At 34.4% G+C, this 15,281-nt stretch overlaps 1 protein-coding gene across 1 annotated transcript in view; it reads right to left on the bottom strand.

The window, feature by feature from the left end:
- Positions 1 to 15,281, bottom strand: part of EML5 (EMAP like 5) — a 240,776-nt gene that overhangs the window by 113,631 nt on the left and 111,864 nt on the right. Inside the window, 2 exon segments of the mRNA XM_043989871.1 lie at positions 2,961 to 3,163; positions 11,958 to 12,058. Coding sequence (XP_043845806.1) covers positions 2,961 to 3,163; positions 11,958 to 12,058 — 304 coding nt within the window.

Below are 15,281 nucleotides of genomic sequence, written 5' to 3'. Positions count from 1 at the left end.
AGCAGGTTCATTTTCAAAAGCAACCATTACAAAGTTAGTCTTCGGATGGCACTATTTTGCTATGTAACTTAGCAGAACTACGTGATCTCAATAATACAAAGAAAATAACCCTTTAAGAAAACTTTTGCTTGAAAATTTCCTGTAGTAACATTTCTTAATAAATAGTTTTTAAGTCTAAATGAAAGTGAACCTAGAAAAGTCATAATTTGTACCCCCCTCCAAAATGAACATATAAATTACACAGAATCACATAGAAGAATATAAGAGTTGGAAGTCTCAGATGCCATCCAGTCCAACTCTTACTGGACAAAGAGTCAAAGAATCCTTTAAAAACAGTTTTGACAAGCAGTTATCTGTCCTCCACTTGAGGATCTGAAGATGACAAGAAAATGTCTTCCCAAGGCAGCCCACTGCAATGCACTCTTCAATAGCTCTAATTGTCAGAAATCTGTTCCCTGTTTTAAGCCCAAATGTGTCTCTGCAGCTTCTGCCCATTGTTCCAAGTTCTGCCTTCTGCAGTCAAACAGAGTAATCCCCCCTTCCCATGATAGTCACTCAAACACTCAAAGGCAGAAAATGTGCATTTTCCACATTTAAGCCAAATATCTACAGTTCCTTCAAGCAATCCTTACTCATCATGATCTCGACTCCTCATCACCCAAGTTACCTCCATCTAAGTTACCCACGCTTTCTATGTCATCAATGTTGTAATATTATATGTATGTATGTATGTGCGTGTATATATATATGTGTGTGTGTAGATGTGTGTATGTGTACATATATATATACACATACACACACACACAGGAAGTTAGAAAGAATACACGTGTAGAGACAGATTTCTAGTGGAATGCACATGGCATGTGTCATTGCCTTTATGCTATTTAAAACTTAACCATCGGGGGCAGCTAGATGGCGCAGTGGATAAAGCACTGGCCCTGGATTCAGGAGGACCGGAGTTCAAATCCGGCCTCAGACACTTGACACTTTCTAGCTGTGTGACTTTGGGCAAGTCACTTAACCCCCATTGCCCCACAAAAAACAAAAACAAAAAAACCCAACCAAACAAAAAAAACTTAACTATCCCTTCAAGGCATAAATAACATCCCTATCAAATTTGCAGATGATTCAAAGCTGAGAGAGACAGCAAAGACACTGGAAAACAGAGTCATAATCTAAAAAGAATGACAGTCCGAATGTGATAATATGAAAGATGAAATTTAATAGAGATAAATGTGGTCATAATTGTGTTTAAAATCATATTCACAAGGGTAGGCATGGATAAAAAGAAGTCTGAAAAAGATTAAGAGTTTTAGTGAATAGGAAGCTGAATATTTTTATCAACAGTGTAATCTGGCATCCAAGAAAGCTAATGTTATATTGAAAAGTTAGTGTGTAGAAGGAAAACAGTTTTGCTAGTTCCTGGTCAGACTGTAGCTATTTAATATTGTTTAGAGTGTTTAATTGTGGGAGCCCCATTTAAAGAACACACAGATAAGTAGAAGAATACCCAAATAAGGATGGTCAAGATGGTAAAGACAATATGCAATGAAACATTTGGATGAAGGCACTAAGGATGATTAGCCTGAATAAAAGAAGTCCTGGGATAGGCTAGGGCATAGTGGTTCTTCAAACACTGAAAGGGCCAACATATGGAAGATGGACCACATCTGTTTTACTTTGTAACAGAAGGCAGAACTAGGAACACTAGAGTGTTTGGCTCAAAAGAAGGAAAAACTACCTTCCGCCACTAAACCATAGGCATTCAAAGATGGAATAATCCACCTCAAGAAGTAAACAGCATAAGGAATGACAAGCAGGATGACTTCAGAAAGGCCTGGAAAAACATGTATGAAATGATGTATAGTGAAGTGAGCAGAACCAAGAGAACATTGTGCACAGAGACAGCAATATTGTTTGACGAAGAACTGTGAATTAGTTGACTTTTCTCAAAAAGACAATGATCCAATACAGAAGCATACTATTTTCTACTTCCTTTCATTTTTTCTTTTAATCAAGTTTTCTTGTACAAAATGACAAATATGGTAATACTTTGCATAATCATAAAAATGTAATAAAGTTTTATAAATTAAAAAAAAAGAAGTAAGCAGGCTTCCCTCAGAAGAAGCCCCCAAGAAAATACTAGATACTGGGGCCATTATAGAATGGATTCCTGATCACAGATGTATATCTCCCAGGCCTCTCCAATTCTAAGATTTTGTAATTTAGTGAAGTAGAAATAGAAAGAACTCTTTCTAGAAGTTCAATAGTGATGTAGATAAAGAATGTAGGATAATAACATGGAAGAACACCAGGGCAAAGAAATGTATTGTATAAATCGAACTATGGTTACTAGCAACAGTTTAGCACATGATAATTTAGGTATTTATAGTAGCATTTAAAATATATATATATATGTATATACAAATATGTGTATATGTACCTCTTTTATGCTTTTCCCCTGGCTGTCAAAAGTAATGATGACATCTTTAAATGAAGCTTTATCAGTGAAAATGAGCATCTAAGTGTCAATACTACTCTATGAGAGAATCATTTTCTTTTTCTTTTCCTTTTTTTTTGCAGGGCAATGGAGGTCAAGTGACTTGCCCAGGGTCACACAGCTAGTAAGTGTCAAGTGTCTGAGGCCGGATTTGAACTCAGGTCCTCCTGAATCCAGGGCTGGTGCTTTATCCACTGCACCACCTAGCCGCCCCGAGAATCCTTTTCTATAATTACTTCATTTATTGTGCCAAAAAGTGAAGAGCTGAGAAAAATAAGGCAAGCCAATTTGCCAAGAAACAATTCATGTATTTCCTGTCAAACCTCTAGTTCCCAGACTGGCCACTAGTACAGAATAGCAATGACAGTGCAAAGGAGTTGTTCCTTCATTTATAGAATCACTCTCCATACATTATTAGGAAGATATAATTGTATATCCTTCTAAATGACAATTTACTTACCTTTTCCAGAGCATGCATACTAAATACTGGTCCATCATGTGCTTTTACAGTTTTTATGAGAAAAATGTCTTTCCAGATACACACATCTCCTGTTGAAGTTCCAGAGAATGCCATCTCTTCAGTCCAGCCATACACTGCACACATCATTGTGTCACTTTTCCCCAGGGGACCTATGTAGCCTTTTCTCCCAATCAATCCTCCCCCTATTTTAAAATTTAAAAATATATTATTAAAGAACTATTTTTTAAATTTATAAAATTAAAAATCATTGTAATTTCATTCTATGAAAAATACAGAAAATCCTACACAGCATTAAAAAGTTGACTCATGATAATAACTGACATTTTTATATTATTTAATACTTTACAAAGTGCGTTACCTCTATAAAGTGGTTTTAAAGAGGAAGAAAATGATGCTCAGAGAAATGAAGTGACTTGTCCACTGTCACATAGCTATTATCACAAGCTAGCGATAAAAAAGGTTCCATGAAATCCAAATCCAGTTTTCACCAATAGTATAGTTGTAAATCTACCTATGAAAACAACATCCCTGCTAAATCACCTCTTAGGAGAAATCTAATCCCTATTCAGGTATTTACAGGGATATTTTTAGTTTGTATAAAAGAGCTGGAATGGGGGGGGGTGTCAACGATTCTTTTCCAGGAATATTATACTAATAACATGAATAGAAACTACCAACAATCCACAGGTAATTTTATAAGCCCTTTTAAAACCTGGGATTGCAAATAACAGGTTGGTATGAAAGAACAATGATTTTGAGAGAAAATGTTAACAATGATATATTAAGGGAAAAATCAATGTCACATTTTGAAAGAAGCAAAGTAATCCATGCACTTCTAAATCTGTTTACCTATAAAAATGTTTACTCACTAAATTCTAAAAGTTCAACTTCATGAAAAATGGCTATCCAAGTAAAAATAGCATAGATATAACTTAAAAAGAAGTGGCGTAATTTTATAATGAACATTTTATTTCTCTAATACCTAAAATTTCTTGAAAGAAAACAGTAAACACAAAAAATTCCACTAAATGAAGTTTATTTCCCAGGCAGAACAAAAAATTGAAATAGAAAGGTAGAACTATCTTGGCACTGCCAAGGAGAGGAGGATCCTGGAGGCAGAAGTCTGCTGGGTTCAGACAGAAATCATCTCAGCATTCCACCCCCTCAACCCTGAAAAGTCTGCTTTTAGGATGAGAATGTTAGGCCCAACATTAAGTGACTAATTAGCAGCTCCATCCTAAAAGAAGGAAGGATGGTTAAAATCACTGTGATAACATGGTGGTCTTGCCTGAATTGAAGAAACAGAAGAGGGACAGCAGCTTCCTTTGTCAAGAAGCAGAGCTGGAGACCAGAGAGCAGAAGATATAAAAGGAAGCAATACCAGTTATCTTTACTGCCAGATTCTAGAACAGCAATATGTAGGCATATTCTGCACTAGGATTATAGGAATGGATGCTGAGTCACCAAAACCCCCTCAGACTTCACAACCAACGTAGTGATTCCCCTCTTTTTCCTTCTCCCCTTCTCCCAAGTTTCTCAAAACTTATCTGTTCTTAAAAGTTTGTTTACTTTTCTGTTTTCACTTTGTCTTTTAAGCCTGCAACTATGATAAATGTGTTTTTGCATTGCTAAACTATATGAATCCTTGTTCTAATGGAACTGAGAGAGGACATAATTGTGAAGAAGGAAAGAGATTTATAACTGCATTATTTAGCCAGAGTATTTCTTTGGCTGGGAATTCCAGACTGAAAGTAACAGAATGATTAATTCATTTTTTACAACTTCCTAGAGCAAAAATAAAACCCTTATGCCTGAAGATTTCTGAGAAATGAGTGTTGGGATGAGGAGGGGTATTCTTTGATTAGCTAGTTTGGTATCTGAGGTAGAATCTTCACCACTTTTCTTCCCATTCTCTACTCCTCCCACTTTGAAAATAGCCCCTCTAGGTTGCCCATCAATTGGGGAATGGCTGAACAAGTTGTGGTATATAGATGTCATGGAATACTATTGTGCTGTAAGAAATGATGAGCAGGAGGATTTCAGAGAAACCTGGAAGGACTTGCATGAACTGATGATGAGTAAGATGAGCAGAACCAGAAGAACATTGTACACGGTATCAACAACATTATGTGTTGATCAACTGTGATAGATTTGATTCTTCTCAGCAATACCATGGTCCAAGATAGTTCCAGAGGACTCATGATAGAAAATGCTCTCCAAATCCAGAAAAAACTCCACTGTGGAATCTAGATGCAGATCGAACCATACCATGTCTATTGTTTGTTGTTGTTGCTGTTTTTCTTTTTTGAGGTTTTTCCTTTTTGTTATGATTCTTCTCTCATAACTTGACTAATGCAGAAATATCTTTAATGTGATTGTACATATAGAACCTATATAAGATTACTTGCTGTCTTGGGAAGGGGGAAGGGGGAGGGAGGGAGAAAAATTTGAAACTAGAAATTTTATAAAAACAAATATTGAAAACTATTTCTAAATGTAACTGGAAAATAATAAAATGTTTATATGGAAAAAAAGAAAATAGCCCCTCTAAAATGGAAAGGCAGAGGAAATAATTAGAAAATCATGCTTGAGATGACAGGTCAAAGAACTGGATAGGAGGAATAGACAGGTCAACAAAAGGCTGGCAGCAAAGAAAGAGTAAAAATCCTGTTCACTAACACAACATAGCAATCCTCCACGGTCAGAGAAACATCTCTTGTAGTTTCTAAGATGTCTCTGTAAGATTTCTGCAATGGGTAAGAATAAATGGTCCACTGAGATAAAGAGAAAACAAAAAAACCTACCATAACCATCCATATGTTAAGATTTAAAGTAAAGATTTGAATTTTTGAACCATTTCCAGGAAACTTATTTCCTCTAAAACCCGAGATTAATGCTAAATACTCTACAAGAGAAAGCTGAATTATATATCCTCTCGTGTGATCCTCACAACAATTCTGTAAAGTGATTGATGTTATTTCCATTTTACAGATGAGGACAATAAAAGTCTCAAAGGTTTAAGGTTCTTGTCCAGGATCCAACAGCTACTGAGTGACTGGAAAGGGATATGGATTTGGAATCAAACCCCAGGTCTGTTTCTAATATCTATATAACTTCAGGCAAGACATTTAGTCTCTTTAGGCCTCAGTTTTATCTCTAAAATGATGGGAATTGGACTAGATAATCTCAAAGGTCCTCTGAATATATGAATATATAATCCTACGTGTTCATTAATGACAAATAGAATCACTCACAGAATTTATATTTGGAAAAATAATTATTTGGTTGTTCTAAAACAAGGAAAGTCAAATATATAGTTACTTTAGTGGATTTATGCTGAATTGAACTATTCTGGTTTTCATATTCTTGGGATTAGCCAGAAATCATTCCACCATATTCAAACTCTTAATATTTTTGATTATTCTGTATTTAAATATCTGTGTTACTCTAGTTCTCTACTTATTTCAGAAGACATGGAAAGATACAGGGAAAGGGGGAAAAGAACTATTTCAGGAAAATACACATGAATAAATGGAAATAGTACACTACATGTGAATGTTGCTATTATAAAAGATTTGATAGTTGAAACAATGAATGAATGAAATGTTCACAGATAAAATATATAACAGAAGAGCATGTTTATGGGTCACGAGTGACACAACAATTGAATCCAGTGCTTTTTCTCAGACTTGATACCCCCTGATTCTCCCTTCCAGAATATAACCCTGATGACCATGACCTCAACTAGGTGGTACCATGAACACAAGACAAAGTGTGGAGTCTAGAGGACCTGAATTAAAATCTTGCCTTAGATACCATTCAGATACAAATCATGACTGCTCACCATTTCCCTTATCTGTAAAATGAGAACATTAACTTGATGGCCTTTAAAAACTCTTCTAGCTTTAAATCTCTGATCATTCATTTGAGTCCTTCAAACGCAGAATAAATCCTTCATTTGGGTGATGAATAAAGAAGAGAAATTACAAATGAGTCAGAGATAAAAGAAGAACCAAGACAATATAGTGTTACAGAAAACAAGATAAGAGAACACTTCAAAGAGGTAATAGGATCAGACATTTAGATCTGGAAGGGATTTTAAAGGCCATTGAATAAATCTCCTCCTTTTACAGATAAGGAAACTGAGGTAACAGAGAAGATGAGTGACTCATCATGGGGCACACAGCTAGTAAGGATCTGATACTAGATTTGAACTCAGGTTTTCTTGACTCCAGGCCCAGCACTCTATCCAATGTGCCATCAGCTGCTTGTAATTTACAAAGATGATTGCATATGAAATCATTACTCTCTATTATATATTTCTATAACTATATATTAAATTGAAAACAGTTGCACCACCACTGACCTGACTGTCACTGCTACCAGTTATTTTGCTCTCTTTTGTCTCCTTTTAAACATTTCATGGATGTTATTTTCTTTTTCTGTTTTTCTGGGGTGGTGTATCGCTATCTATCCATTTCTCCCATCATCAAATAAGAGCCCTACCCATAACAAGAATAATTAAGCAAAATTAATTTATACAATGGTCATGTCTTAAAATTTTTGACTCATCCTGTACCTCATGCATATTATTTCTTTGTCAAGAACCAAGAAATGTGTCAAAATTAAAGAAGGATGGGTGATCCACCCTTTTCCTACACAGATAGATAGATAGATAGACAGACAGACAGACAGACAGACAGACAGACAGACAGATAGATAGATAGATAGATAGTTTTTTGGCCAAACAAGGGATAAAGAGATTATCATAGATAAAATGGACAATTTTGACTACATATATTTGAATTTTTTTTGCAGAAACAAAATCATTGCTGTTAGAAATAGATATGAAACAGCTATAAAAATCTTTGCAGGGGGTGGCTAGGTTGCACAGTGGATAAAGCACCGGCCCTGGATTCAGGAGTTCCTGAGTTCAAATCCGGCCTCGGACACTTGATACTTACTGGCTGTGTGACCCTGGGCAAGTCACTTAACCCCCATTGCCCCGCAAAAAAAAAAAAAAATCTTTGCAGTATAATAAAAATCTGATAACAAAGAAATAGATGTGTGTGTATATACACACACAAATATATACATATATAGACCATTTATATGAATATATAAGAACAAGAGCTATTCCCTAATAGGTAAAGGATAAAGTTATGAAGTAGTAGACTTCTGTAGGTAAATGATAAAGGATATGAAGAGCCAGTATAGGAAAAGGATGGATCATCCATCCTTCTTTAATTTTGTTTTTTGATAAGATACTTTTTACATTTTATAAAAGATCCCTCTATGCTTATATTTTGAAGAGCTTTGCATAAAATAGTATTATACTTTATCAAAGACTTTCCCTGCACCTATTGAGATAACCATGTAATTTTTAATGTTTTTTTCTTTTAATATAATTATGTTGATTGTTTTCCTAATGCTGACCCATCCTTGGGTCATGATAAATACAACTTGGTCATAATGAATGATTTCTTGGATGGATAGGATTTTATTTATATTGTAAATCGATTCTCATTAACTGTATTGGCCTATAGCTCTACATCTTTGCTTTAAAATCCCCTCATTTAGATATTAGTGTTACATTTGCTTCGTTAAAGGAGTCTGGTAAATTGCTTTCTTAATTTTTGTGTGGTATTGGACTGTTCTTTAAAAAACTTACAAAATTCACCTAAATCCATCTGGATCAGGAGTCTCCCTCCATTCCTCCCTTTGGTAGTTCTACCACAGCCAGTTCTATTTCTTTCATAATACTGGATTATGTAAGATCTTTATTTGGTCTTCTATTTGTATGAGTAGTTGACATTTTTGAAGGAAATTTTCTATTTCTTTTGTGTTCTTAGTTTTGTTAACATATAACTGCGTAGTAGGTTCTGATAATTCTTTTTATTTCTTCTGGTTTTGGTTGTGATCTTATCTGGTTCATTTGCTATTTCACAGATATGATTTTCTTCCCTCTTATATTTAATCATATTTTATCAATTTTGTCAGTCTTCCTTAAAAAAAACGCTTTAATTCTGCTTATAAATTCTACTGTCATCTTGGCTTTCAATTTATCTGTTTCTCTAATTTTCCAATACCTCCTACTTTTGTGCTTATGTATCTGTTGAGTTTCTAATTTTTAATGCATATTCAGTTCATTAATCCTATATTTTTCTATTTTATGAATGTCATTTTTAATCTATGTTTTTAGGAATAAAAATTTCCCCCTAGGGCTGCTTTAGCTGCATTCAATTTTGGTATGGTATCACTATCTTTCATATAATTATTGTTTCTATGATTTGTTCTTTGATCCACTCATCATTTGAAATTTCTTATTAAGTTTCCATTTGGATGTGTGTCTTTTTTTGTACTCATTGAACTGATTGCTATGTTTATTTTATTATTGTTTGTAAAGGATAGGCATACTATTTCTGCCTTTATACACTTGTGTGCTAAATCTCTGTGCCCTAAACATGGTCACTTTTTGTAGAAGTTCCATGTAGTTATGAAAAATATATTCTTTAAGAGTTCCATTCAGAAAACATTTTGCTCTAGTTTCTCCATTTGTTCAATTGTATAATTTTACCTTTTAAAAAAATTGTTTTAGATTTGTCTAAAGCTGAGAGAGTACAATTAAAAGTCTCTTACTATTATTACCTTTTTTGTTGTTTACTCATTTCATTTGTGTCTGACTCTTCATGACCCCATTTGGGGTGTTCTTGGTAAACATACTGGAGTGTTTTGTCACTTCCTTCTCCAGCTTATTTTGCAGACAAGGAAACTAAGGCAAACTGGGTTAAGTGATTTGCCAGGTTACACAACTGCTAAGTATATGAGGCCAAATTTGAACTCAGGTCTTCTTGACTTCAGGCCCAATGTTTTATCCACTGTGCCAGAGAAGTAACCATTACTGTCTTACAATCTATGTTTTCTTCTAATTCAGTTAATAGTTCCATTATGAATTTAGTTGTTATGGGGAAAAGTTAAAATACTAAAGAGGAAACAAATCTTTACATACAAAAATATTTTAAACAGCTCTTTTTATGGTGGCAAAAATTGGACACTATAGAGCTCTCCATCTGTTGGAAATGGCTAAAGCACACTGTGGTATATGAATATAATAGAATACTATTCTGCTATAAGAAATGAGGGAAAAGTTTCAGAGACAAAAACCCCCCATATAAATAGATGCAGAGTAAAATGAGCAGAACCAGAAAAATAATTTATATTCTAACAAACATACAACAACAATTCTGAAGGACCTAATTTTGATCAACTAAATGATCATCCATAACCCCGAGGAATGATAAAGAAGAATGCTGCCAACCTCATAATTAAAATATGGCAGACTAAATATTCAGACTTAGAAAAGTATTTTTAGATGTGTTCAATGTGGCAATTTGCCTTGCTTGATTGTATTTTTATAATATCAGGGTTTTTCTATCTTTTTTTTTTTTTGCAGGGCAATGGGGGTTAAGGGACTTGCCCAGGGTCACGCAGCTAGTAAGTGTCAAGTGTTTGAGGACAGATTTGAACTCAGGTACTCCTGAATCCAGGGCCAGTGCTTTATCCACTGCGCCACCTAGCTGCCCCTGGTTTTTCTATCTTTTTTCCATCAGTGGATGAGGGAGGTGGGAAGGAAAAAATGAATGCTTGCTACCTGAAAAAATATAATTTAAAGAATTTAGATGTTATGGCATCTGGAACACATAAATGTAATACTGCTACTGGTTTGTTGTCTATGGTTACCCTTCAGCATAATATAATTTGTTTCTGTATTGTGAATTATTATTTTTACTTTGTCTGATTAGCAGGGTTGCAACTACTGCTTTTTTTAATTAACCCGAAGCAAGGTAAATTCCAACTTCTTATTTTTATTCTGGTAATGTCTTTGGTTTTTAGATGTGTTCTTCGTAACAAAGATATTGTGGGGTTTTGTTTTCTTATCTAATCTGTCACTTCCTTTTGCTTTAGTAGATGGCTTAATAATTCAAATTCAGTCTTCTTGATCAGTTTAGCTAATGGTTTAAAAATTGTGTTATTTCCCAAAGTCCTCAGTTTCATAGCATTTTTATTTTTGAAGTTTTTAATTTCTCCTATAATTTTCAAGATTTTTGATTTGTCTTTTAATTTCATGCTCAACTCAGTGATCCTCTTTTTAAAATTTTTATTCAATCAATGAATATGTAATATGCATAAAAATACACAATAATTGGGATAGCACATTGACAAATTAAGGAATTAGAAAAGACCTTTTAAAGAAGGCATCCAAGGTGAGAAAGGAACTAGGGATTCCAAGAGGTAGAAGAGAGTAGGAACAGCATTCCAGACATGATATGACAAACTATACAAAGTTTTGAAAGTGAAAGAGGGAGTGTTGTGCATAAGGAATAGCAAGCAGATGACCTGGAGTCTTTTATTCCTATTAAAATTCAATTAGTAGTCCCCAAAATAATTTAGAATGGAATAAAAAGAGAAAAAAGTCTTCCTCTTCTTTAACAGGCACATGATATATCAACAATTTCAATATTTTATTATTAGATTTATTGGATTTTACCCACTGCTTGTTCTAGAATTTGGTATTTGTTAAAAGAGAAGATTATTTAAGACATGGGAACATTTTTTATACAAGTTACAAATGACTAAAAAAAGGTACCATTGAGTCAGGACTGGAGTTTGGAATTATTGTATAATCATAATAGTATCTATCATTGAATTAGTATATCCATAAGTCATTAAATCTTAGAATTTTAGGTTTTATGTAAATATTAATTCCAACAATGTTCTACTACACTGTATGGTAATGATTTACTATAAAATTATACAACATCTTGTAAATATGTAATGTTTCTCATGTGGTAAAAAATTCAGAAGACCAATTAAATATTTTAAACCAACTTTTAAAATACACAGAATAAAAATAAGGACTATCAAGAAAATCAATAACTTTCCTAAACAATACAATAAAAAAATACCTTTCCTTACCTGCTCTCCGCCAAAATTTCATGTGTTTAATACCAGCTGTAATCAATTTGTCAGGCATATATGGGTTCATCTTCACAACAAAAATCTTATCTTTATTTCCTCTAAAACAAAACCAAAATATTTAGTTTTGATGTTTTAGACAAATATCTCCCCTAAGAATTCAATAAACATTAGCTAGAATTCAATAAAAATATACAGAAAACATACTCAATAAATCCAATAAGCTATACATGGGATCCAGCATATAATAACAACAACAACAACAAAAACAATAGCTATTATTTATATAGTGCTATATGGTTGGCAAAACACTTTACCCATGTTTTCTCATTTGATCCTCACAACAACCCTATGAGTTAAGTGTTATCATCAACCTCATTTTACAGAAGAGGAAACCAAGTGTGATACAGAATATGATAGGGGTAACAAAAAGATCTAGGCAAAGTGTTCTGGGAAAATCTGAGAAAGAAACGATCATATTCAACTGAAGGGATCAGGAAAGAGGTAGTACATAGGCTGTATGTTGAAAGGAGAATTTCAACAGATGACAATAGGGGGATAGGGAAAGGAAATGATATTAAAATAAATCCAGAAACAGAGTTTGGAGCCAGACAGTGAGAGCCAAATGCCAGGCCAAGGAGTCCGAATTTTTACCACATAAGAATAGGACGTTTCTAAAAGGATTTTCCTGTGTTGAATTAAAAATTTAATATTTAATATTAAATACAATGAACTAAAATAGCTTCTTTACATTTAAATTAATTAATTTAAACACATAAAATGTTTTACTCCTAATTACTCATCAAGATTCTTTGTCTTTTCATTCTTTTCACTTTTCTGCTGGTTCGGCTTTTTTTCACCTTTTCTATTATTTAGGTCATAACACTTTTTCTATTATTAAAGGTTGTAACAAACACTTCTTTATATTTTTCATACTAGTCCATCTTACTGGCATCATAGTATTCCCTTAAATTAATATAACACAATTTAAATAATTCCCTGTTAGCAGTTTTCGGTTGTTTAAAGTTACATAAATGCTGCTTTAAAAAATCTTTTATTTATTTTATAAATTTTTATTTATTTAGAATTTTCCCCAAATTACATGTTAAAACAAATTTTCACATTGATTTTTTAAAACTTAGTGTTCCAAATTCTCTTCTTCTCTCCCTCCCCACCACTCCTTAAGAACACAAGCAATTCAATTTAAGTTGTACATGTGCAATCGTGCAAAACATTTCCACATCAGAACTAACAAAAAAATTATACTTCAATCTGTATTCAGATACCGTAAGTTCTTTCTCTGTAGATGGACTGCATTTTTCATAACTCCTGATAGCATCCTACTCAACATTTCTTACAGTACAACAATGTTCCATCCTAATCTCATCCCACAATTTGTTCAGTCGTTCCTCAATTGATGGGCATCACCCCAATTTTGAATTCAACTTTTAAAAAAATCTATTTTAGGGTACCAACCTAGTAGTGGGATTGCTAGGTCAGAGAATATGCATGGTTTTATAGTCCTTTGGCCATAGTTCCAAGTTGCTCTACAGAATGTTTGAGTCAGTTTACAACTTTACCAAGAGTATATTAATGTCTCATTTTCCCCACATCCCCCACAACATGTCATTTTCCTCTACTCTCCTATTATCCAATGCAATAGGTATGAGGTAGTACTCAGAATCGTTTTGACGTGAATCTCTCCAATCAATAGTTAGTTAGAGGATTTTTTTTTAATATGGTTATAGGTGGTTTTGATTATTTCATCTGAAAACTTCATGTCTTTTGATCATCTACCACTTAGGGAATGGCTCTCTTTTTAACAAATTTGACTCAGTTCTCCATGTGTTTGAGAACTAAGAGCTATCAGACAAACCTGCTCCTAATCTGTTTTTTCATAGTTACTATTGCTAACTGTATTACCCTCCATCCTATTCCCTTCCCATGGCATTTACTCTATTTTCTATCTTCTTCCACCTCATCCCTACTCAAAAGTATTTTGCTTCTTACTGCCCCCTACCCCAATATGCCCTCCCTTCCCCCCTCACCTCCTTCCCCTCCCACTTCCCCTCAGGGAAAGATATATTACTATACCTACTTGAGTGCATATATTATTGCATATATTGAGTGCATATATTCCCTCTTTGAGCCAATTCTTTTGGGAGTGAGGCTCACTCACTCCCCTGCTCCTTCCCCATCTTCCCCTTTACTTCATAAGCTTATTCTTGTTTCTTTTATGTGAGATACTTTACCCATTCCATCTCTCCCTTTCCCTTACTCCCAGCGCATTCCTCTTACCCCTTAATTTTATTTTAAAGATGTCACTATGGGGCAGCCAGTTGACACAGTGGACAAAGCACCAGCCCTGGACCCAGGAGGACCTGAGCCCAAATCCGGCCTCAGCCACAAGCCACTCAGCAGCTGTGTGACCCGGGGAAAGTCACCCACCACTGACTGCCCCACAAAAAACAAACCAAAACAAAACATGATAAGCAAAAAATAAATGCTTTACAGATATCATCCCTTCATATTCAATTCACACCTGTGCCCTCTATCTAAATATATTCCGTTCAGCTGCCCTAATACTGAGAAAGTTCTTATGAGTTAGAAGTATCATCTTCCCATGTAGGAATGTAAAAAGTTTAATCTTTTAGCCTCTCTCATGATTTCTTTTCCCTATTTACCTTTTTATGCTTCGCTAGGGTCTTGTATTTCAAAGTCAAATTTTCTATTCAGTTCAGTTCTTTTCCTCACAAATACCTGAAAGTCCTCTTTTTCATTGAAGTTCCATTTTTCCCCTGAAAGATTGTACTCAGTTTTGCTGGGTAGGTGATTTTTGGTTGTAATGACAATTCCTTTGCCCTCCAGAATACCATATTCCATGCCCTCTCATCCTTTAATGTAGAAGCTGCCATATCTTGAACTATCCTGACTGTGGCTCCACAGTACTTGAATTGTTTCTTTCTGGCTGCTTGCAATATTTTCTCCTTGACCTGGGAGCTCTGGTATTTGGCTATAACATTCCTGGAAGTTTTGATTTGGGGATCTCTTTTAGGAGGTGATTGGTGGATTATTTCAATTTCTATTTTACCTTCTGCTTCTAGAATATCAGGGCAATTTTCCCTGACAATTTATTGGAAGATGATGTCTAAGCTCTTTCCTTAATCACGGTTTTCAAGTAGTCTAATAATTTTCAAGTTATCTCTCCTGGATCTATTTTCCCGGTCAGCTGTTTTTTCCAAGGAGATATTTCACACTGCCCTCTATTTTCATTTGTTTGGATTTGCTTATTGTGTCTTAATTTCTCACAAAGTCACTAGCTGC

This window comes from Dromiciops gliroides, chromosome 2 (genome assembly GCF_019393635.1).
Source record: "Dromiciops gliroides isolate mDroGli1 chromosome 2, mDroGli1.pri, whole genome shotgun sequence".
NCBI classification, from domain to species: Eukaryota; Metazoa; Chordata; class Mammalia; order Microbiotheria; family Microbiotheriidae; genus Dromiciops; species Dromiciops gliroides.
This window is presented reverse-complemented; position numbering and strand designations above follow the sequence as displayed.